At 39.8% G+C, this 25,166-nt stretch overlaps 1 protein-coding gene across 5 annotated transcripts in view; it reads left to right on the top strand.

Moving 5' to 3' along the window:
• CCDC88C (coiled-coil domain containing 88C) overlaps positions 1-25,166 on the top strand; it is a 94,590-nt gene that overhangs the window by 7,410 nt on the left and 62,014 nt on the right. For all 5 annotated transcript variants that reach the window (XM_054826632.1, XM_054826631.1, XM_054826630.1 and 2 more), the window contains exon 3: positions 1,737-1,845. In XM_054826632.1, the coding sequence (XP_054682607.1) occupies positions 1,737-1,845 (109 nt within the window). The remainder of the gene's footprint in view (positions 1-1,736; positions 1,846-25,166) is intronic.

The raw sequence follows: 25,166 nt of genomic DNA, 5'->3' as shown, positions 1-25,166 counted from the left end.
CATGGCAGCGTGCTCCCTATGTGAGTTTTCATGTGGAAATGAGAACTGTAGGCTGACCCTTCTGTTTGGCCAGCTTCTCTTTAATGTATGTTCCTCTGCCTTCCTGGTTTGTTGTCGCAATCTCACCTAGAAAGGCTAAGCATCCAGCATCTGCTCAGAGTGTACTGAAGGCAAGTACTTGAGTTCAAGCACAGGTACCGTTTACACTTTTCCAACTTGCTGTATTGCTGAAGACGCATACTGTCAAACTGTGTATGGGTATGGCTTCTGCACTCATGTATCTAAGCATCAGTAAAATGGAATATTTATTGCAGATTTCCCTTTAAAAGCTTCTTATGGTTGCCTTTGTCACATTTTTTTTTCATAATTTATTACAGTGCCAGCCAGTATACAAAATCCTTTGCTGCTGTAAAAGCTGTGTATGGTCTTACTAGTTTACATCAGTGCCAGTTCTGGCCATCTGTACTTCAGTTTGCTTGAACCTTGGTATGTAAATACTGTGTCCGATGTTATCTGATGCCAAGGCAGTATTCTCTTGTCTCTGGAATATCCATGTATTCTGTCATATTTATACATGTAGTGGGGCTTTCACTAGAGAGGTGCTTTGGGATTGTTGTGCATTTAAAAAAAAAAAAAAAAAGCGCCTTGACATACTTAATGTAAACTTTGGCAGATATATTTTAAAAATAAATATTGGATCAGTTCCTCTTTTATTTCCTTGTCAATGCCCAAGTTCAATATTTGGTCCTGGAAGAGCTGTGAATGGCTTAATTAACAGGCAAAGCAGAGCTCTGGGAGGCAGGTGTTTGGATTGTGTAGGAGTTTGCTGATAAGAGTCTTTATTAGAGGCGAAACACAAGGCTTTGATCTATGCTATTGGCAGATAAAGGTTTTCAGGTTCCTTTTTCTTGCAGCATATGTACACAGAGAATTTGAAGGTGCACATTCATATTAAATTATTTGCAGCTTTTTTCCCGTGTTTTTTATTTTAGAAATAAAATTGCTTCAGGTACAGTTTTGATTTGCTTCCTTTAAAATCAAACAAAAACTTAAGGCTTCTATCCCTAAAATCTTTCCACCAACTTTTTTCCTGTCTTGCTTGTATCTCACCTGTGTTTATATTTTTTGTTCATATCTTGAAGCCCAGTCGAATTAGATCCCACTAGAGCTGTTTTTTGTGACACGATGGGTGTGTGAGAGAGATCTAGCTAGATGATGTGGGTATAATAAAAGTGCAGTGCTCCTTTTTCCCTTCAGTGAACCCACATCTGGGTTTTGCAGTTTGCACAGTGATCACTGACCGAGTATTAACACCCTCTTCTTGTCATAAAACTCCAAAGCCAAGGCAGGCATGGTAGTCTTTCCTAGGCTTCCCTTTATTTAAATAAAGATAAACCCCTTATTATCAGAGACTACTTTGATCTAGCGTGCACAAACTAAATATGCTCTTTGCTTTTGGGAAATACAAATAAGGAGGGAAGCTTCCCTGAATTGCTGTGTGGGTTAACCTAAAGTAGGTTACTTTGTGGTGTGCAGGAAGATTTCCAAGTTATACGTAGGTGCAAACGTAATGAGCTTATTCTATCATTAACTAACGTACACGTATCCTGTATAATTATGTCAGTGCATTTAATGAGTGAATTTTTAAAGGTTTTCCTATTGGTGTATTATTGAGATGCTAGTCTTACCACTGAATAAACTACTAATGCTTTATTTTCTTTTTCCTCTTTTGATAGAGATCCTCGACCAACAAACCAACGCGTCAACAAGCATGTAAATAATGACACCTATCTTCGGGTTCAAAACCTGACCATCTTAGTCAGAAACATTAAGACTTACTATCAGGTGAGATTTCTGCTCTCTGCTCACTGATCTGTGGTGATTGCTATAATGTTTCCTCTAGTGCAGGGGCTGGTGGCTCAAAAAGAAGCTTGCTACAGGAAATGGAGAGGAAATTGTGTTTGTGTAAAAGTACTTTCAGCCATGCTTTCCTTATGAAATGACAATACGGCCACCTTCTCTCTCCCTCATGGCCAGAGGTTGCTTCCCTGCCCCCTCTTTTTTTAAAGAAGAAACTGTGTTCTAAGGCTGTCATAGCACTTGGAGATACATGTAGTAAAAAGGCTCTTTTGTGGTGGGATTGTGGGATGTGTATGTGAAGGGGTTTGCTGAAATTGGATCAATGTTTTTGGGTGTAAAACTTGTTTAAAATAAGTAACCTTCTCTTAAAGGGGCTGCCAGCAAATCATTATGAAGAAATGTCTTTAATGTTAGAATATAAACCTCAAACTGATATACTATTAATTAGGGAAAAATAAATTTGTGCTTATCTTGAAGGTAGTCTTCTTATGCTGTGTACCTGTTCTTAGGTGTTAAAGCAGTTGTTTGTTCTGAACTCCTTCTCTAAGAGACTTAAGTGCAGGAATGACTGCAAATTCTCACAAATAGTGCACTACTTGGGCGACATCCTTGAATTGACCGTCAGTGTTCCTCTGCTGTAACAGTGCTCCCCTAAAACCAAAGTGGTGACAGCTGAGCACTTTTGCAGACTTAAATACATGTTGGTGCTGCTGGAAAGCCATAGGAGTGAATTCAGTTACTCTAAATAGAATTTGTGTATACAAACTGTTGTGCATATTTAGACTCCTCAGTGAGAGGGGTAACTGTTCTACTGTTTCCTTTTACACATCTTTTGCCAGATTTGAATGCTGTGCAGTATAAACCAGGCTGAAACCACTGAGGGCTGTTAAAATGCTCCTCTGCATATGTGTCTTAATCATATAATGGACAGAACAACTAAACTGTAGGAGTTGGTGTGCTCATCCTGGACATTTCTTCCTTTATGTACATATAGAAGAGACTACATATTGGGTTTGTCTTCAAAATATAGAAGAGTTGTAATGCTTAACTACAGTAGTGTCTTTTGATGCCGTTCTCTTCTAGAGCTTGCCTACTGCTATTCCATGTTATTGCCACTACTGTGCTTCTGGACTTGATTAGGGAGCTTAACGGGGAGGGGGGAACTTGTGGAGCAAGTCAGATGGGGTTGGATGTAGGAGTTTCAGCAGCCTGCTAGAAAAATGAAGTGTGTAACTTGGGTTTGAGATGAAGTAGGAGAGTATCGTGTATTTCTGATGACAGCTGACCTGTGTCTTGATTGTTGAGAAGTGGAGATGCTGATGCAATGTGATGTCATTCCTGAGACTTGTGCTTTCTAAGGGGAAATTCCATTTGGTCATAACGAGAGGCTGAAGGGTTTTTTGTTTCTCTGTTACTCACTGAACAGTGTAAATGTATATGGAAAGGACCATGTTTAAGGGCAGGAACAGGACTAGTCTTTCTCCCTCTCTCTTCACCCCCATAAGATTTACAGTCTGAGAATCAGGTCCTTCAGGTTTTGAAACGCTAAAGCTTTTTATTCATGTGAGTTCTTTATCTTGGAGTTGATAATCTGACCTCTTTTTAAGAGTAGCCGAAGAGAGATCAGATTCAGGAAAAAAGAAAAGTGATTCAGAATCGTGTGATGTGTTGCTTGGTGTCTTGTTGACCTAGCTGTTGAGCTGCGTAATCATAATCCGATAAAGCTAGCAACAACTAAAATAGATGAAGATGCAGAGTTTTCAATGGGAAGCAGTAGTTGAGGCTTGCAATAGCAAGCATAACAGTGATATTCCTGTTGTAGTCCAGAAATTAAGTACTATGAATCTTGCTGCCTGTAAACAGAGCAGTCGTGAGAGCTGATCAGTCTTTGCATTTGGTCCTGAAATCTGTAATTACAACAAAGTTTAAAATAAAGTCACTTTTTTTTTTGTGATGACAACGTTATATGGAGAAACTTACTTGTCCTTGTCACAGTCATCTCTTCAGGGCAAATCCAAGGTTTCAATGCCAATCAGAGATTCCCTTTCATGTGGTGGCATGCAGCCTTCAACTCTCCACAGTTTGGCAGGAGTTAAGGCCATCTATGGTGTAACCAAGTTCTAAGTGTGATTGATGCAGAGAATAATGTTGTATCTCTACTAGTGTCTGTTAGATGTTTGGAGGGTTTCTTGTATTTTAGGATTTAAGTAGTTTTTACTAGTTTTTTTTTCAACATGCAACCAAATGGATGCTTTGGAATATATTAAATATTGTTAGATCTCTCCTGAATGTTAGAGATGGTTTTAAATAAGTTGAAGTTGTGGGCATTGTTTGATGAAGTAGTATTAATACATTAGCTTAAGTTAAAAATGAGGGTAATGTCTTAATGACTGAAAACATACAATCAAATTTGGTTGCCGATTGGAAATGGGAGGGAAATTTCCTGACAAACAATAGAAATAAAAATTTACTGCTTCCTCAAGAGAGACTAAAGCTCTAAAAATACAGTCTTGGCCTTGACATTTAACATTCCCTTTCACTTAATGGACCCAAGTCGAATTTATGGCTTAGTTACTAAATTTGGTAGACCAGGTCTCCTAGAATGAAGAAAATGCCACCTCATGCCTTATTGAAGGACATTGGTAGGTGTGAAATAGTCCTTGCCCCTCTCTGCACTGGGCAGGAGTGATCAAGAATATGATGTAAATTCATAGTACTGTAAACTGTATCTGAGGAAGGTGACAGAAGTGGCTACTAAAATTAACTCTGATATTCAGAAGCTAGTTGACATTTCAGATTATGTAATTGTCTAGTATATCTGTATCTAATATCAGATTTCTTGTTTATCTGTATAGCTAATCTCCCTGTTAAAGCGAAATTCTGATTAATACAGATAATATTACTTCAGAAAACAAGGACATGTCTAATCCAGAAGCACAAATCCAGATATTCTGCACAGTGCTAGGGATTTCCTGATCTCTTAGGCTGAGGGTCTGTCTGGGAATGACTATGAACAAGCCTGGTTATTGGTGGAATTTGGCTTTGATTTGAACCATAAAGATCAGTTTCTACCTGTGCTTCAGCAGGCATAAATTAGGACAAGTAAATGCAATGAAAAAGCCTTTTTCCAGTTGAAATAACCTCATTTTTAGAAGTTTGCAAACTGAATTTATTTGTTCATTAACAACTTTCTGAAGAGTTCCTCCTCGTAATTTTCAGCTGTGTAAAACTGGATTGCTGATGGTTACTAGGAAAAAAATAGTGTCAAGATGCTTAAAAAGGGGGACAACATTGGTTGCTGCAGGCTTTGGGTTTGGTTTTTTTTTAATTGGGTATGTAATTGTTACTGGTGGTAGCAGGCAACATCTCTGCATTTCCCTCTCTCAGCAGTTGCACCTTTGCAAGTCTGTTACTGGCTTGAGAGGTCCCTCTTTTGAAACCAGGCAAATGACTCATTTTGCTGTGGCATTTTATGAGCATTCAAGAGAATCTGTCATTAATTGCATTTAATAACTGTTACAGCACTGGTTCACTGGAGAAACAGCTGGTCATAAAACTTCTGGAATTGGTGCCATATCTTGGAAAAGGGCTGAGCACAGCAGAATGTGTTCATTGCTCATAGTGTCAGTCAGACCAAGAAGAGACACGTAAAACTGAATTCAAACACTTGGCCATCTTTAAACTGGAATTTAAAATGGTTTGGTAGGGAATAGTTTTAGTACAGAGAGTTACAGGTTACTGTCTGTAACTGCAGTGAGGATGTTGATTAAAGGGGTCAATAGAGAACTGAGTGTATTGGAGAAGAGATGCTCATCTACTTCTCACTGGTGCGAGTGTTGTGCATCCTGGTCCAAGGGTGAAGTCTTTACCACATACTACAGCTAACCGGTGTATATGAACAGATTGATCTCTGGCTGTCATCTGCTGCCTTGTGTTGATAACATAGTTGGGAATGTTGGTCCTTAAGCTGACGCTGGCTAGCCCAGTGCAACACAGATAAAATTATCTTGCTATTCCTGAGCTCTGCCTTCACTTTGAAATACTGTTGTTGTGAGCTGCACTAAGGGTTATCTACTGGTCCAATTAAACTGGCTTGAAAATAGTTCAGGTGTGAGTACTGCAAAACTGAGTGATGTTTGGCTTCCCTAAAAAAGGGCACTCTTGTTGACAATGAGTTGTTATGGCCTTAATTCCCCCAGGGCCTTGTGCTGCTTTTCCAAAAGGTGATTAATCCCAGCTGTGGCAACTATCTTCATAGTGGTGTGGTGTTCTCCCTGTTTCTGGCAGAGTTTGCTAATGTTAAAAATCACAAAAAAACTCCCATAAGCTGCAGTAACCTGTGCAAGAGCTATTATTGTTGCTGGTTGCGTCACTTCTGATGATGGAAGAAGAAAGCCAGAAAATTTGAGGAGTGTTGGTCTGATCCTTTGCTGGGATGTAGAGGATATTTAAATCCTGTAGGTTCTGGTACTTGAAGTGTCAATGTAAGAGCAGCTGCTCTGGTATCTGCAACACTTGGAGAACATGCTCATACCTATAGAGTTTTGGAAGAGACCTAAGGCAGACTGACAGGGGAAGCTTGAAGTGGCTTTGCTTGCTTCCTCTGCTTGGGTGTCAGTACTTGGGTTTAGTGTTTTTCTAAGGAACTAAAAATCACTTTGATACCAGTTTATACAAAATTAAATTTATGACAGGATCTGTTTTATTTCAGCTAGTTTCCTAACCTTAAAAAATGCCAGTAATCACTCCAACAGTATATAATGCACTCTCAAGCAAAAATTCCTACTGTTTACATGAAAAACTTGAGGCTAATGGAGAGAAGAAGGAAAAAAAAAAAAGTGATCATCCCTTGGCTAGTCCCTGCATGGGTATTATGGCCACATCTGGAGTATGTGGATGAGAAATGCCGTTGGAAGAAATGCTGCAATGTGGTCACGGCTTTATTTTTGTTGCCTGTATTCCCTGCAGTTGTGGCCACTAAATACCTAGCAGATTGCTTCATGTTTCTAAATAGGTTGGAAATATCCCTTAATTTAGAAAAAAAAAAATTGTATTGAGAGAGAGTTCTGAAACCAGTTGTGACTGTATGGCTCGTGCAGCTTCAGTAAGGAACTCATAATCCTTAGCATTTCCATTAAAGTGAGGGTGTAGGGGAGTAAAGATGAAACCATTCATTGAATTTTTAGAGACTATATCACCCTCCCCACCTAAACTCATTTAGTTGGGCTCAGAGATAATTGTGAGCAAGGATACCTTACTTTTAAGGCATGTTTCTTCAGACCTGTGTCCTTTTACTTGGCTGCTCTGTATTTGTGTAAAACAAGTACAAGCAGCAGGGTTTTTATCAGGCACGTTAAAGGGAGTTAGCTGCCTGTGAGCTTGGCTGTTGCTGTGAGCGGTTTGGTGATGGTGCTGCAGTAGGGCAATACCAGGAGCTTCCAGATCAATAAACAACTCCTGCTTCTGTAGTTGAACCATTGAATCAGGTTTAAAGCTCTTGACTGGACTGCAGAGAGGAATTCAAACTTGGAGCTCCAGATTTGGGCACAAGTTATGGACTGGCAACTGTACTCAAGCTATAAATAAAGTTCTGGAAGTAGTAACATCCTCTTCTGTGAGTTGAAATCTTTCCCTACTAGGCAGGCTAGTTCTAGTGGGCTAGTCACCCAGTCCTTAGCAAAGTAAACACCAGAATGCTAGAAATGCACATAAGTGTGCACACCCTTAAGCGAAAAAGCATTCCTCTGTTTTGAGGGGGAGAGTTTCTACCCACAATGGCCTACGGAATTAGATAAAACTAAAGGGTTTTTTTGCTAGCCTTGCCCATTTGGTGTGTTAAGCTGCAATATGCCTGAGTGACTGCTTTCCTTTTGATTCCTGTTCCCTAGAGATCTTAATTTAGCAACTTGGCTTAGGGGGAACCTTTCTTCGCCTTAAGCTTTAAATTCCATGATTATTAACTGAGAATGTCAGCTTTCTCAAGAGCAAGATATCAGAAGCTTCAACAGATAACTCTTTCTAATTCAAAAACTTTGCTGATCTCATGCACTCTTAAGTGTATGTTCTCTCCATTTTCTGTACAGATATTGTTGCACCTACTAAAGGTAGTGTGCTTGTTCTCCTGGCCTTAAGTTACAGCTGCACAAAGAAACAATGGTGAGCAGCCGCTGAGCCTCTCTGTCTTTTTTACAAGTCTACAATAAATCAGTTAGTATGATGAATAAGTAAGTACTAAGGTACTATTGTAGAGATGCTCTGTGTTTCAGTAAGGCAGTGAACTAGGACTTGGGAGATTCTGCCACTGGCACAACCTGGACTAGGACCTTATTACCTCTGTATTTGTTTCCACTCCTATTCTTCATTTGACTTCTCTAGTTAGTTTAAACTTGCTACAGGCACAGACTGTCTATATGTATTTATGCAGTACTTAGCTTAACGAGGCCTTCTTGGTTCTGCAGTGACAAAAATGTTCTCAGGTTTTCTGTTCTGCAGTAGCATGATCATGGTTGCATGTAAGATTTGGTATTGTGAAGATATTCTGTTATTGTGGTGGTGGGTACAGGGCAAGGGAATGACTGACCTCAGCACAGACATTCTGGGAAATGCTGAAGCAGAGATGTTAGTCTGATTTAGTCCTTCACCTGAAAATAGTGGTACCATTGTGCTGCAAGTGTAACAAACTTAAAAATTGCAAAGATAATGATCACTTTGTATAGGTCCTGTTATCAAGTATATTGGTGAGAAAGAGGCTGAGATGGTGACTCATCACTACCAGCCAGACTATCTAATGCTTTTTTAGTGAGAATTGTCTTGCTCATTTCCAGAAGAACTAGACAAAACAAACATTTATCCCCCGGAGTTGAAATAAGTTTCTGCAGAGGTCAGTTTTAAAAGTGTTCCCATGTTGGTGAGAGCTACCACTTCAGGTGGCTAGTAGTGTGCTGTCAGCCACCTGATTGAGATGACTGGCTGTGGTTCTGGGGTGCATTTCAGCTGATACATTGAATTATGTCTGGAAGTTTAATGAAGGACTGAGCTTAGAGAGATGCATTTTTTCCCCTGAGGCTCCACATGCATTTTAATACAGAATGATATAGTGACGTCAAACAGATGGAAGAGAATAGGTTGGCTTTTAAACTACTTTATTGCCTGTAATTTCCTGGAGCTGGAATATGGGAAAGGTCAGAATAGGCTGGCATGTGTCTGTGTAGTCTTGCCTTTGTTTTGCTTAATAAGCTAGAGGGGTGTGAATTCATTGTGCAGACGAATGAAGAAACTGAGCCAAGAAAAGAGAGGAGCAGTGTCCTAAAATAGAGGCAAACGGAGGTGACCTGTAAAAATTTTACAGTATGGAATAGCTGTTTGGTTCCCACACACCAGTATTTACTTAACCTCTGACATGTTAATTGAAAACAATTCCTGAGATGTCTGAATTACAGAACGCATTCACTGTCTCCATTATATGGCTTAAAAAAGGGTAATGTGAGAGTGTGTGTGGCTTTTCTTAATGAAAGCAAGGCCTAATGTTAATCTCCTAGACTATTGCTGTGATTACTAATGCTAAAGCCACAGTGTATTTCAGCTCTCTACTACATATATTTTCTTGGATATTAGGTTTAGGATGTAAGTCACTGTTCAGACAGTCTCACCAGACAGCCATGTTCAGTCCTGCTGCCTAGATTTCAGGCAAATGTCCCATTTTTGTCAGCTGAAATTTTGTGGAGGAGGGAACTAAGTTTCATAGAGCCTACCAATTTTGGGTAAGTTAGAAAATAGCCTGCGTGCCTCTTGTAGCTGAAAATAGCCTTGAGATTTCTTTTTGCTAAAAGATAATAAATGAAAGTTAGATTGCTTTATTGCTTGTGTTTCTGTATAGAATTTCATGTCATTTAGTCCTTTTCATTAAAAAGTCTTTAAAGACACAAGATGAATTCCACAAATGTATAAAGTATGATTGCAAAACAAGCCTTCTAATTGCATATCAGTTCCCAAAGCAAATAATTTCTGCTTTTTAATGGCAGGTAGCGAATGAAGGTGATCTACGTTCTTATTTTATTTGCATGTTTTGTCTGTGAAAGTGTGGCTTTTACTGAGGATATGGTCACATGCTGTATTGTGGCACACTGGATTCGATCCACAGTCTTGCACTTACACGACTCTGACTCTGGATTAAGGTTTGGTGTCAAGGCTTGTTCCCGTCAGCTCCAGTGACGTCTGTGACCCTGTGGTGCGGAGTGAGCAAAGGTGTCTTTGTGCCTCTAACTCAGCTGGCCTAGGCTTTCCACTTCAACAGCGTTGTAATTGGCTGTTGTTACAAAGGTCTGTAATGAACTCTCACTGCTTCTTTTTAATGACTTATTAGTATTAGACCTGTAAGCAATTCTTCCACAGTGTGATTTCATCTGAGACTATTTGAGATGTCTTAAAGCGGTGCTTATCTGTCATTTTGAAGGAGTGATTATCAATTTCAGAAATGTGTGGAAGATCTTGGATAGAAAGAACATCATATCCAAACGCAGAGCTGTATTTACTTCTGAAAAGAAAAAAAAGTGGTTTGCATTGTAAAGGTCTGCTCAAGCTTGTGTAGACATTCAGTATTCCTAAGAGCAAGTATGAATGCTCTTGGGTCAAGAAACGGGCTTGGAAGTTGTGGAGTCACCTACCCTGGTTAAGTGATGGGATTTACCCTTCCAAGTGGGTCTCTGGACCTGAGGAGGCAACAGACATGGGGACAAGAGGAAGTTCTATTGGACTAATCTTTTGCTGAAGACAAACCACAGGAAAGGGTATATTTCTTACTTCACATGGTGTACAGACTCCTTGCCAGCACAAATTCGGGAAGGCACTTGCTCATGAATGCGCAGAAATTGAAATGCTGTCACTCATTGATACATGCATACAACTCCCATTTGCAAATATGTTGTTTTTTAAAAGGAAAGCTTAAAAAAAAAAACCAAAACAAACTCTAAAAAGCAAATAAAGCAGTGAATTAATATGTATGTACACTGTGCTTTAAGTAAGCAGAATGACTTTTTTTGATAGCTATTTAGATGAGCTGTTTGAATATAAGCTGTGTGCAAGCTGGTGCCTCTCCTGTTTCCCATTATGATTAAGAGATGGAGCTGAAGGGGAGCGAAGTCTTTAAATTCTGCTGGATCCTCATATGGCCAGTAAAAGTGCCTTAATAAAAATCTGCTTGTCAGACTGAAATGTCCCCCATGGAGCTGTCGCTGTCTGTTCTATTTCATAATTAGCTTTATTAAAAGTCTCTAGATGTTTATTTAATTTGTTTTTTAGACTTAGTCTGACATTGTTACTGTTGTTAGGTGATCAGGATAACAGTGATAGACATCTGCTCCTTTGGGGGGTGGTAGGAAAGACTTATGGCCTTTGAACAAAGGAAAAATATTGCATTAATTCCATTTAAATATCTTCCTGTCCTGTGAAAATGATTATTTAGTGGGTTATTAATATTTTTAAACAACAATAGGTGGTGTTCTTCCTGATTACCTGATGTTAAAGAACTGATTTTAAAAACATCTTAAGTTGTTTGCTGTAAGGTTGAGAAGCAAAAGAAAGATAAATTTTCTGTGGCACTTTAAAGAGTTGTGTGGGGTTTTTTTAATGGTGATCCCATCTGTAATGTATCCACTGGAAAGGTATTTGTAAGGGAGTGCAGCATCATATTTGTATTGCAGAAAGACCTGTTTGGTGCGCAGTGTGTGTTAGAAGAACAAGGGAGGGTGGTACTGAGGTTAAAGCCTGGTTTATTTTGGAGCAGCTGTGTTACAGTAAAGCTAAGTGGCTGAAGTCCCATGGGAGGCATAAGCATTTACCACTAGAAACTGGAAGGAGGTGAATTTCTTTTTAAGCTTTGATATTAAATGCAGAACTACTATCTGTGTTAAAAGGCCCATTTGTCAGGATGCAAGTTCCAAAGAAGTAGTCTTGAGAAGTTGTTACCTTAAAAGTAAAGCGAGCTTCAATTTTATTTTTTTAAAGAACAAAAAAAAAGTTCTAATTTGACTAGTTACCTGTTTGAGTTATTTGGAGTCTCTCAAGACTGTGTAGTTACTTCAAAGCAGAACTACAATTTAACTACAAGGCGTTGCCTTTTAATGGAATAAATGTCTCAAGGTCACTTCAATTTTGATCTTTCAAAAAGTGAGTGGACAAAAAATCTCAAACCCACCAACAACCAAACAAAAAACCCCAAACCTATTCTGGCTGTTCTGTGTTTTCCTGAATATGAAAAAGCTGTGTGTCAGTATTGAAGGCTTTGTCTTTGTGGTCTGTGGCAAATGCTTATCTGAACAGCACGTGGATGTATCTTTACAGTTCTACATGCAGAAGGAATGAGTCTGTAGTAGAGGACCACAAAAGCTGCCATTATTAGAAGCCTTGCTTACACTTGAGTGCTCTGGCGCTTAATCTAGCTCCCAGCTTCCAGTCATGCAGAAGAAACTAAACCAGAGTGCTCTGTTTTAATTCTCAAACTTCGTTGATCTGTCCTGCATTTCTTCCAGTATGCACTTCCTTTGTAGCTGGAGCCAAAATCTTGATTGGAAATGTGATTTTGATCTCCCGTTTTGACTTAGCCCTTTCTCTTTATAAATTGCTGGGTCCAGATTCTGTGCAATTGAGGGATTCAAATTTCAAATCACTTGTTATTACTTGAAGACTTGTCTCCCTAAGATGCAGCTGCAGTTTGGACTCCTGTTTCTTAAAGCATCTCAGTTAACTTGTGATTGCACTTTTTTTGTGTGGCGTAGGACCTGATTTTAAGAGGCAATGACTTGATATAACTTGAGATGCCAAGCATCTTGTATGGCAGGGTCTTTAAGCAGTTTTTCTTTGATACCCTTGGATATTGTGAAACCAGAGCTGTCTGCCAGATCATGGTTTGTTTTGGCTCTTCTCCTTGACAGCATATTGCAGCCATTACCAATGTCAAGGTACTTTACCAGTACTTAGAGATTTTGCAGTGTTTATGGCAACTGTTTGAATACCTGCAGAAGGACCCATCCTGACTTGCTTTCCCAGTCTTGAGCTTAGCAGGACACCTAGTTTTGGAGGCTTAGTTTGGGAAGCTTCCAGTGCTCTGCCAAACCTGCTGGTAAGAGAGATGCACTCAGAGGAGAGACCTGAGTTGGTGTGACAGAGTAAATAGCAGTTGTTTTTATAACAGTCTGAACTGCTCTGCTCTTCTGGGGTGGGCATAAAGCATTTCCAAGTCAGTTCATACTGTGTAGGGCATATGACAGAATCCATCACGAGTGGTTACCCCCTCATCAGATACAGTAAACTCAGCTTGAATGTATTCCCTTGTGAACACTTACACCCATATTGCCTCAAGAGACCAGGGCTTTGTGGAGGGGTGTTTGCTAGCTATTCTGGAGTCTTGCTGCTCTACAATGCAGAAGGAAGCTCCCATTAAATAGACTTTCCTTGTGCTTAATGGCTTGAATTCCTACAGGTGATTGGGCCATCCACAGTGACAGAAGCTATCTTTTTTTCCCCTCAGGTATGGCAGTTGGCAACTGCAGTCATGGTCAGCTGCTTCAACAAGGCAGTTCCTCCCCACATACACTAGCATAATAAGGCTCAGAGTTTATCTTAATATATACCGTCGGTATCTAGCTGGCTAGCATAAGACATGTCATTTAATTACTCTGTATGTGCAAAGAAGCGTTCAAATGCCATGCTAGAATTACAGTGCAGTGCTTTTTGCTGGGCGCTCTGAAAAGTCTACTAGAAGGGTATTCTGAGCTCTTCCTGCTAGTCTTAAATTAGGAAAGGATGTGAAAGATTTTTGTATTCTGTGATGCAAATCTCAAGGCCTCGGGGAAGTTCATAAAAAGGCAGAATTTGGCTCTTAACACTGAGATCTGTTCACTGCACTTACTATTGTGAGGATGGAGAGAGAGGGAAATTGTGTCAGTTTAAGTACTCCCAGTTTGTTTAATCATCATCCCCTCTGTGTGATACGGACCCTTTTGAGTTCTGCATCTTTGGCACACGCTGCTGCTGAATCAAAGAGAAATTATGAATGGAGTGAACTGGTTTCCTGGCACTTGGGAAGCCATCGAAGTTTGTGCTTAACAGAGCAACCAGGCTGACTAATACGATATTAAATAAGCAGCAGCCTAAAATAATTTCTGTTTGCAGGGACAAGCTTTTTTTGTTTTTTTGTAGCATATTGTCTAAACAATTATTAAACAGAGAAAAATAACATTTTTAAAAATTATTGTCCTTTTAAGGAACCAACTAGAAGAGGGTGGAGTTTAACTACTACCTCTCACCTTTTTTAATGACAAGTCATTAATTTTCCTTTGATATTCAGAGCAAGTCTGTTCCAGTTCCCAAGACGTATGCTGTATGCCCTCGGGGAGGAAAGCAGTTAAGAATTACAAGGAGTATTATGCTTAGTAGAAATAAGCAACCTGCTGAAGTAATAGCCTGCTATGTGCTCCTAAGTCTCTCTGTATGAATCAGGGCTTTAAAGTGGTGACTGATATACGAGGAATATGTCATTTTTGAGATTAACAAGACAGCCGCACTTGAGAGAGGAGGAATACATTTATTTTCATGTTCTGTAACACTGACTTTCATGCAAGAAGATTCAGACTTGAGTAACTGCTTAAACTGTTGCCACAGTCCTTGAGATAATATGGCTTTTCTGCTGAGACAGAGCAGGTACAGGTTTAGCTGAACATACTTTATTACGCTGTAGCTGTAATAGTGCAAGTCTCACTTCCTCACTGTATTAACAGCCTGAGATTTCTTTCTGAGACTTCTTCCAGCTTCATAAGCAGTCTATTTAAACCAGTCTTGCTTTCTAAATATCTTGGATAACTATTTTATATAGTAATTTCTCTAGCTTTTTCTCAGTTGGATAAGTAATCCTTGTGAAATGTTTCTTAGGATGTTTTAATACCTCGTGGTATAGGAGCACCTACTGCTATGGAGTAGTGTCTCATTCTTGGCCACTGGATTTCATGCAGACTGGTTTGGGAAGAGCTTGGGAACACAGTAATTCACTTTGAAGAACTGCTGTGGATCTGTGTTTCATGCCTGTCTGGACCCAGGAATTCACTGTCTTCTGCATTAACCACTGGAATGCCCTCTTCCTCAGCTAATTGTATACATGTGAAGAACAGCACATTTGATGAGGCAGAATATTTAATTACAAATTTACCTAGTGAAAAAAGTTAGCGTTAATTAATCTACGAGTATTAAGAGTTCAGAAATTAAAGTTCATGTTGTTTGGCTGCTCTTTTTAAAAATAAAAAAAAAAATATTTCCATGAGATGTCCAAAGAGAAAGTAAAGAGCTTATACATCTAGCTCTGTAACTGAGATATTTTTAATCCACAATGAGGAGTGGTGTGTTACAAAGCAGTGGAAACCACTTTGCATTGTGTGCATTTATAAAGAGGTGCTCATTAAAAATGCATTTTTAGTCACCACCTGTTATTTGTTTAATATGATGGGCGCTTTACTGCAGTGTTGTATTATTTTTGTCATCCGTCTTTTCCAAAGTGCATTATTCATCACTTTGAACCATATGGGCAGAAATATATTCTGAACATCTGATTTCTGTACTGGCCATTCCCTGAGGAAAGACTCTAATGTCCATGTTTATGACCAACCAGTGCAGCTTTTCATGTCATCTTTCTTACCTTCTGCATACCAAAGATGCAATTAGGAGATTCACAGCTGTGATGCTACAAGACAACGAGGGGGCTGCACTTGATTAGGCAGCAGAGGCCTCTTTGCTCAAATTCATAAATAAAACCAACTATTTTGGGAACAGAGGAGACCTTTCTGCAGATCCTATGTCCTCCACAAACCCTGCTTTTTCCCCCCATGGCTTGCACCTGACAGCAGGCATGTGCTGAGGTGTGTGTTGGGTGAGGTGGATGCTGCCTGGTATGGAGCCCTTGCTCAGAGATATACCCAAGGGTCTTCCCTGTCTGAATTTCACAGAAACTTCTAACAGTTTGATTCCTGTGGCAGCTCCTCATAAAATTCAGCCTGAAAAATGCCTGTTGAGTTGCTTTCGTTTCCTTGACTGCTCCAAGTCTTCTCTGATGTACATGTGTAACTGGGAATAAAGAGCCAAATTAAATGTGCCGCAGCGCTGCATTTCAGCACTCTGGCTTGTTTGACTGTGCGTATCTCCTTTGCTTTGGAAGTATGTTTGTGTTGTGCTGTCTCCCATATCTCTTTCACGATGGTGCCATGTCCAGTAACACTTACATGAGTTGTACACTCTGAGCAGAGTATGTGTATAACTTACTACAGTATATTTTCTCTTTAGTGGGGGACAAAGGATTGAATAGATGGCAAAGTGTCCTTTTCTTTCACTGTGGTGTGAAATCTTTTTATTTAATGTGACCACTGGGCAGGTTTCACTCTCATTCTTCTGCCCTGTGCACATACCAAAAACCTGCCATACAACCTGGTGTAATCAGCAGTCTGCTCACAGTAGGCCCTGAGTTTGAAACAGCAGGAGTTTTGCAGCTTGGAGCTGAATGGTGTTGGCAGAGCTGTTTGAAGAAGTTTGCTTAGTTCCTGCCCGCATTGTACTGAGCTGATTTCAAAGGGGCTGTTGCTTCTACCTCGTGAGAATGACTTTCAGTCAAAATTCACAAGGAATCATGTATCCGCTAATCTGAAACACAGCAAATGCTCTTTTTATGTTCAGTTTGGGTTGTGCCTGTTTCTGTATTGCTGCTTAGAAAGTGAAATCAGTGACTGCAGATTAGCTCGGGAAATTCTGATTTTTTTTTTACTACTGTGTGTTAATGTTCAGTAGTAAATATTTGAGACCTAGCAGATCTTCTGCATGTTTACGCTGTCAATAGAAATTGCTTAGCATGGAAATTCAAACTTAAAAACCTGATTTTAGCACCTGTATTTACCATAGGTCTTAATGTTAGGGAGATATAGACATTGGCTTATACTGAGATTTAGAGGAATGGTGAATTCAGGTAGTGCTACTGAGGTGCCAGAGCATTTAGACTTGCATTCAGATACTGTATTATAACTGCTGGATTTTCTCTGATTATTTCCTCCAAATAGTAAGAATCTGTTTCTCCCTTTAAAATCAGTGGGAGCTGCAAGTTTTCTGAGCACTGAGAAGTAAGACCATTCGTTCAGATGCCCAGCTTCAAAATGTGAACTACTACTGTAGGTTTGAAGAGCACAAATTGTTTTACTGCAGCACTTCTTTTGGTGAATTACTGCACTAATTCCCATAGAGCTCCAGTTTCTGATTGGCCATTCATCACTCAACCAATTCATGATGCTCTCAGCAAAAAACAGGTTTGTCAAAGTAACTCAATGCCTCCACCAAAGTATGTTTAAACAATGATGCAGAGCCATTTTAATAAGTTATGTGAAAAGCTGCGTGTAAACCAGAACAAAAAAGAGTCCTTACTCCAGCACTTAACGTCAACATTTTGGAGTTTGCAGTAGACCTAGCATTGCTCCTTTCCCTGTTGTACAGCTGGATCTCCTTGCCAAGGTTTTGTTTCACTGAGGTGAAGGGTGTGAACACTCTCCCTGATAAAATGTTGCTTGTGTTACCTTTTTCCGTTTGTAGCATCCCTTAAAATTTCACCTAAGGCTGCTTCTAGGAGTCCGACTTCTTCCAGACCACCAAGGAGGTTCGGCATGCTTTGAACACTACTAGGCTTAGATCTACTGCTCAGTAGTTGCAGCAACAATATAAACTTCTGTGTATCCTGCACCTTTTAAAATTCTAATAATCTTTATTTTTACAGAGCAACACAGTCCAAATGTGCTAGGCTGGAGGAGATGTTGCTGCTCTCTGTAGCCTGAGGCTTGAATTCCTCTTGCCTGGAGCAATCTTTCTGGGGATTTACCCTCCCTTCCTCTCCTGCTTTCAGCTAGCTGAGAGGCCAGCCAGTCATGGCTGCACTGCTGTTGTTTTGTGATCTGGTTGATAGGGACCGCAAGTCACTCGATACGTCATATTAAGTTTCCCTTGATTATGTTGCTTAAATAGTAAACCTGAGCTTTGATGTAGGTAAGGGATAGGATCTCCACATGTGAGGCAGCTCAGAAGTTGCCTAGAAACATACATACCTGCCACCTTCATGTGCCTTTAAAGGACACTGAAGATTAAGGATTACAATTGAAAAATTACACTAGTAATACAAAAGGGTTTTGGTAGTGTGCATATTTCTGCTTTTTCTGCCTGTAGCCAGAGCAGCTCCTAGTGTCTGGGGGCTCTTGCTGATTTTGAAACTTTTGTGACCATTTTTAAGGTTTTCCTCAGTAAGTACAAGGTCTTCAAAGTCACTTTTTCTTTCAGTTATAGGTGAGGTTTTGTATGAGTACATGATAGATGAGATTAGCTTTCATGAAAACCCTAAACATTGCAGCTTAAGAGGAAATTGTATGTTGTTGACGTAGGAAATCCAGTGGTCAGAAGCCTTAAAACTGGTGTAGCAGGAGTATTAGAAGTTAATCTTTCCTGAATGTTAATAACAACAGTGACACAGTTTACCTCTGTTTTTGTGACAGATGGCATAAAGAAAGGATCTTCTAGGATGCAACTGCACCCCTCACATTTTTTCTTATGATTTCATGGGTATTCCTAGGATATTGTATGCTGTGACTACCAGCGAGTACTGGTGAAGAAAAGTATAAAATGGGGAGAGAAAGTCGTCTTTAAAAATGCACATAAATTATTCAGCCGGGTTTTCTACATCAGATGCTTGCCATTCCTGCTTAACTCTGCCTAAGCTGTCTGCTAGGGCTGTCATGAAAGAGAACTCTTAAATTGAGGTCTGCAGTATGAGGCTGGTGCGGGAGCAAGAAGGGTAAAGCTCTGCTGAGATAATTAATGTTAACAGTTATGAGTTATCTGCAAGATTCACAGTAGATTACACAGATTGTATTAAGCAGGGTTAATCAGTCATTTCAGATCCTTAAAGGAGCACTGTTAAGAACTAGCAAGACTGAAAACTCTTCCTGAGAGAGTGTTTGCATGTGCAAGTATGCATATCTGTGTGAATGCATAGCCTGGATTACCATTGATAAGTAAATTTTGCCTAGAAGCTACCACACGGGGACATTGGCTATTTCCTGTTCTGTGTGTAGGTGAAATTGTGGCAGCTGTTAGAAGTGATGACTTCTTTCTTTTATCTTTCTTTTTTGGCCATAACTTCTTTCTTCTTGAATATGAAATATTTCCCCTGCTGTGCAGTTGCAACAGTAAGATGATCTTTGTTATCCTGTGATATTAACTGCTACTTGAACTGTGGACTCATTGTGGCTTGGTGGGTTTTCACTGTTAATTTTTGATGTTTTTCTCTCTTTCACATGTGTGAAATGGAGCATGGAAGGTGACTGGGTTTTATAAGTGTGTAGAGGATGAATCTGTCATAAGGGAGGTTTTAATGATTGCAGATTTAAAATCTTAATGTACCACAGCACCTTGTGTTGAGGTTTTCCATACTTGTTCAAAATGTCTGAGTTTTCACTTTTTTTTTTTTAAAGGAAGTGTTAGAGCAACTCATTTTTTGTGTGATTTCTCAGACTCAAAATACCTTGAATAACTGAATTTTCCTGACCCTGAAAGACTAACCTTAAATTTAATCAGGTATACAGGATCACTTTGCAGACTTTTCAGTGTTGTGTGCTTAAGAAGCTAGCTTGTTACTGTGTGGTGTGGGGTAAAACTCCTAATGCTCCTGCTGCTGAGCCGTGGTACTCTAACTGCTTGAACACGGGACAGTGTATGTACAACAAATCTAATGGTGTTTCCAGAAGGATTTTGCTTGTCCCAGGTTTGAGCAGATGTAGTAATTCCAGAGTATTAGATGGAGATGACACAGGATGGGACCTGAGCCCCAGTATCCTGGGGCTGAGGATGTAGTGGGGCTGCCCCAGGTATCCTCTTGGACCTGCTTGCCTTGGTTGGCTGCTGAAGGGCTAAGCATCGTGAAGCATCATCCTTTTTTGTCATGGTAGCTTTGGGCTGGCCGTTTACAAAGGGATCAGATGCCAGCGAGAGGTCACCTTGGGGTGGGACAGAGGAGGCGGCTCCTGTCACCTCCTCTGTGGCAACAAGTTGGGAAAACCAGGGAGGCTGTTCCTGGCAACCTGACCTGGTAATTGTCTGTGGGTTACACCTGGCTGAGCTTTGCCGAGGTGCAAATTATTGGTGGCGAACTCTGTGAATATCCAAGTATCCACTGCAAATGACTGCCTCCTCTCTGTAGGTAACTGTTCCCATCTCCAAGCCAGATGTAATAACTCTGCAGATGGAAAGGTGGTTTGCTATTGAAAACAAATAAGCATAGAAAATCCAGAAAGGGAATGCTGAGAGGCCTAGAGGCTGTTTTGAGGGCATGCCCCCCATGTCCTCTCCCTGCCCTCTCCCATTTTATTCACTATTAGTTTTTACTGTTGCTAGTTTCTGCGGTCTCTTTTTTTTCTATTGTAACTGCAGCACAGTGCTAATGGTAAAACTGGTGATTGATGTAGTAAATGCTGGGAGCGTTTTCTTTCACAAAGGTGCTTGGGTTACTTTGGGAAAGCTGCATGAAATTCACTGCAGCCTCTCCACCTGTACAGTGCAAGAAGCATTGACGGCCTTTGAAATCCCTTGCCTGTGATCTGCCTGGGGCAGTCTGCTGGCTATGAAGAGAAGCACCACTGTATGTTTGTGCATGGAAGAACCATGTGGTCTGACTTGAAGCTTCTCCCTTTACCCATCTTAAGAAAAAATTTGTAGACCGTTGCTGCAGTGGCAAATCTCCTGGCTAGGGACTGCCTGGGTTTTTATTGAACTTGTTGCTATTGGGTAAATTAGATGATACTGATAACGCAGTGATATGTTGAGGTAATGATGTTGGGTATAAATTCTGCTTCAAAATAATTGGAAAGTTCATAACATGAACCTGCAACCCTTAAAGTTTTCTAGGAGTGTTTGATAGTGGCATGCCTGAACTGTGAGGACTCTCTCTCTACATTACTGGTATTTGAGTTTTTGGCACCCCTGGTAACTGGTTGGTAACAGGAGTTTGCTTGCAAGAGAGAGCTCTCAGTAATGAGAAGGTCGGGTTGTTGCAGGAGATGAATGCGAAAGCAGCTAATGTAATCAGATGAGTAGCGTGTATGAGCTCCTCTGTTTTAACCTACAACCATTATCAATAAAACCTTTCCCTGTACTTCCCCAACCCCATTTGTCACATAGCATCTCACTGTCTGGTCAGGCATCCCTGCAGGGTGGGATAGCTTGTCCCTGTACCCTTTCTGTCTTCGCTTCAGACCAGCTGAAAGCTTCCCTTTTCTGTAAATCCCATATGGATCTTTGCACAGCTGTCTGCAAATGCTGCCAGGACCTCTCTCTTGCCCGTGCTGCTATCCTCTGTTGAAGTTCGACAATAAACTGATGGCATAGTGACTGTTCGCATGCTTTCTGAAACATGAATTTGTTGTTCAATACTAGATTGCCCATAAGCTGCCCAAGCACAAGAAGGCTTAAGCTTGTTGGAAACTCATGGTTAAAAATCTTTAAGCTTTTGGAAATCAATCAGTTTCAATTAAACTTAATTGATTTCTATTTTTCCTTCCAAGTTTATATACATGTTAGTGGGGCAGGATGAGCGCTAACAGACCAGTTGCTCAGTTCCCTCTCTGGTATTCCTCCAGTACTGTCACAGTCCCTTTCTTCTCTGGGAGAAAAAATGTTTTGGGATTAATGTTTTTCCCAAGTTATGGACTGAAAGATTTTCATGCATTTCAAAACAAGCAATGTTAACCAATAACCTACATGTTTTATCCCATAAGATCCCTGTTGGTCATCACTGCCTGAATGCTGTCCATGTATTTACTGTTCCTCAGTTTCTAGGTATGGTGTTCTGCATTTTTCCATTCTAGTTTCCATCCATTCAAGCTTCTTAAAATGGTTTACCAATGTAATGTGAATTAAATCCTGTTTATTCAGGGAGTATTATCCTGGAAAGACCGAGCACGTTTGTGCTTGTTTCTAAGCATTTAACTACCTTATATTTGAGCAACTCCGAGGATGTTTGGATGTTGCAAAGGCGAGGCATGGCACCTCTTGCTAACATGAGAAATACTTTTCTCTGAGCTGACCCCATGGCAATCAAGACGGCTACTGAGACAGTAGGATGTTACTCAGCATTACTAAGAGTGTCAGGGTAAAGCAGCTTGTCCCTTTTGGGGACTGAGGGGTAGATTGAAAATTACTAGGGAGTTCCTGCTTCAAACAGGACATCAGATTAGTAACAGCCAACCTAGATGTTTGTTTTACTTCTAATACTCTTTACTGCTAATGAAATTTGACTCATACGTTCACATTAAACTTGATTGCATCTGTTAGGCCTTCTGTTGGCTACTAAAATATTGTTCATAACAAGGAATTCATTAGAAATCCTGAAAGTATCCCATTCTTGTGTGTGTCCCTTCTCCACTTTATTAATTTTTTTCTAGTTTCACAGATTTGTTTTCTTGTTTAAATTTGGCTTTGATTTGACTTGTCAATATTTGTATTAGAAAACCTCCTAAGTGTTCTTGTCATACATACCTCTGCGCCCTTCTGGGGTTAACAGTTTGTTTTACAGAGTTTTCCCCAAGATGGATCATTCTCTTTCAAGCAACATTTATACTAATAAATGACTTGATGATACTGGCAAAAGTGCAAAATGTGTGTACGTTTATACACGTAGCTTCTGCTTGTTATTAATCTTTAGGAAAGCGGTATTGCTGTGATATGTAACCAGTATTCCTTCATCTTCCTGTCTCTAACTCCTTTGTAGTCCTGTACTTTGGCTGCTGATTTTTTTTTTTCAGGCGTTGCATTATGATTGCCACTCCAGTGGTCAACTGCTTCTTTGGAGTTCTTGGTGCTTTTTCAGAGCCTGGGACTCATATTTGCAGTGCTGAAGTTACAATGCAGATCTCTTTCTCTGACCCTCTAAATAAATCCCACAACTCAGGATATACTTACCTCAGGTTAATTATTTTTGCACTTCATGGCACTGTAGAAATTGTATTAACAAATTCAGTGTTTTTTATGTGAACCAGTGTCATGTGCCCAATTAGGTGTTTAGTGTGCCTGTTCCATGTAACACCCCCCACCCCCCAAGTTTTAGAAATACTTGTAATAAGAGAAATGGTAGAAAACACATCTTATACATAATCTTCCTAGAAATGCTTTTATTGGATTGGTGTTTGTTTCTTGATGGCAAGCTGTATTTTAATACTGTAAATTTTTTCACTCCAGTGAACAAGGGAAGTGAAGCAGAGTTTGTACCTTGGAGCTCTGCATGGCTAATGCACTTTGGTGTCAGGCTTTGGTGTTAAAAGCTGAAATATACTTGCTTGGTTTTAGAGTTTGATGTGAAACCTTTTGGCTTTATTATTCCAGCAAAATATGCTCAAACTCTATATGGGAAAACTGACTTAAAACGAGTGTGCTTGGCACCAAGTTTCAGAGAATTCACAAGTGCTTCAAGTCTGTTCTGATGCCCTATGGTGTTTCTTTTTAATGTGTGTTAGCCTGAATTATTACGGTCCTTAGAGACCACCGTAGATTAGGTGGAAGCATGTTGAACAGATGGATTGCATTTCAGCTGGTTGTATTTGTAATGTCAAGTGACAGGTCTTTAACACAGCACACTTCATATTCCCTGTTACTGCACAAACCACCCCAGGACAAATCTAAGGTGAAATAGAATAGAAGTCAAGAGTAATTTGTCTGGATACTATTATAAACATTTGAAGTCATTTGCACATGATTTGAAGACAGAAGTTGAGGATAAATCAATAGGTTTTTTATTTTCAGCAAAGTAGGTAAATTAGTCAAAGGTGCTGCTGGCAATAAAAGCAGGAGAACGCGGTGCTCCGCAATCGGATTTTTTTCCTCTCTGGGTCAAATCAATACTGCCACTAGGCAGAACCATAGACCTGTATAGTTGTATTAACATGAGTCATTTATCTTGGAGTCAGTGAAACTAGGGCAGGAAATCTGCTGCTACATAGCCATTGAACATTTCATTTCATGTTTTAGAAGTAAATGTACGGTTTCGTATTTAGTTTGATTAAAAAGAAATATTTCCTCTGCAACTGATGGGGGGGGTGGCAGGTTTCTCCATTATTTATTCTGTTGGGCTAGAAGTAAAACTAATTGTGTCCTAAAATACTTTTTACATATATAAAAATACCTTTATTTAAATATACATAGAATTTTTGTTATATGATGTAAACAATATACACTGTAAACAATTCAAATTGATTTTTAAAGCAAATGTTTTTATCAGGACTTGCCTTGCTCACTTGCCCTCTGATGTCCAGAGTGATTCATTTCTGTGCTGGCTTGGAGCAGTTGATTTAACCAGTTCATAAAGCAGCGAGAGTACGCACAATGGATCACATTATAGCCACAGAATCTTATTTTCGTTTCCTTCCTCTGTTGCTTGTTACTATTCTTTTCATCAGCCTACTGATGCCTTGCATATATATGACAAGCTCTTTGTTTCCGGGATGTCTCACTATGTATTTGTACAGCTTGCAGCAGATGAGGTTTTGCTCCTGGCTGAGACCTCTGCACTACTCTAATACAAATAACAAAACCTGATCCATAACAATGACTCGGATGAATGATTGTGCCTGGGTCCTTTCTAGGGTTTTTTATATGATACTCTATTATGTGCCACCCAAATTGCATATGTGTGTTTTTCTTTTTTAAATAAAACCTGATCTTGTATGGTATACGTTGAGTGTATTTCTGTCATTTGGTGGGTTGTCTGCACCCTGCACAGGCTGAGCACGGCTAAGACTAGGTATGGTTCCTTTACATCCCCTCCTACTGAGATTCCAGTCTACGATTGTCAGAACTGATTATTTATAGCAGATGAGGCAACAGTTAATTTAGTGGCTTCTGGGTTTTCACCTGAAGGGTCTTTAGAAGCATGCTTTGTAATTTGCTGGATTTCAGGGAGAAAAAAAAAATCCCTTTAAAGACAGCTAATCCCTTAGTCTGTCACATAACAAATACAATTGTTGCAGAGATGAGCAAAGTTCTTAATCAAATTTTGTCATGTATATAATATGTTGGCAGGGAAACACTGAATACTGAGTCAAGTGCATAGTGTCATCAGGTGTGCTCGCATGGTAAGATGTACGTGGAAAACATCTCAATAAAAGATCTGTTTGTGTTTCACTTCCTTGTCATTCATCTGCAACAACTTGTTTCATCTTGTCTAATCTTTTGTGGTACCCTGTCGTGCAGTTTACAGA

Source organism: Grus americana, chromosome 5 (genome assembly GCF_028858705.1).
Source record: "Grus americana isolate bGruAme1 chromosome 5, bGruAme1.mat, whole genome shotgun sequence".
In the NCBI taxonomy this organism is placed as follows: domain Eukaryota; kingdom Metazoa; phylum Chordata; class Aves; order Gruiformes; family Gruidae; genus Grus; species Grus americana.
The sequence above is the reverse complement of the archived record's forward strand: the minus strand, read 5'-3'. Positions and strand labels throughout refer to the sequence as shown.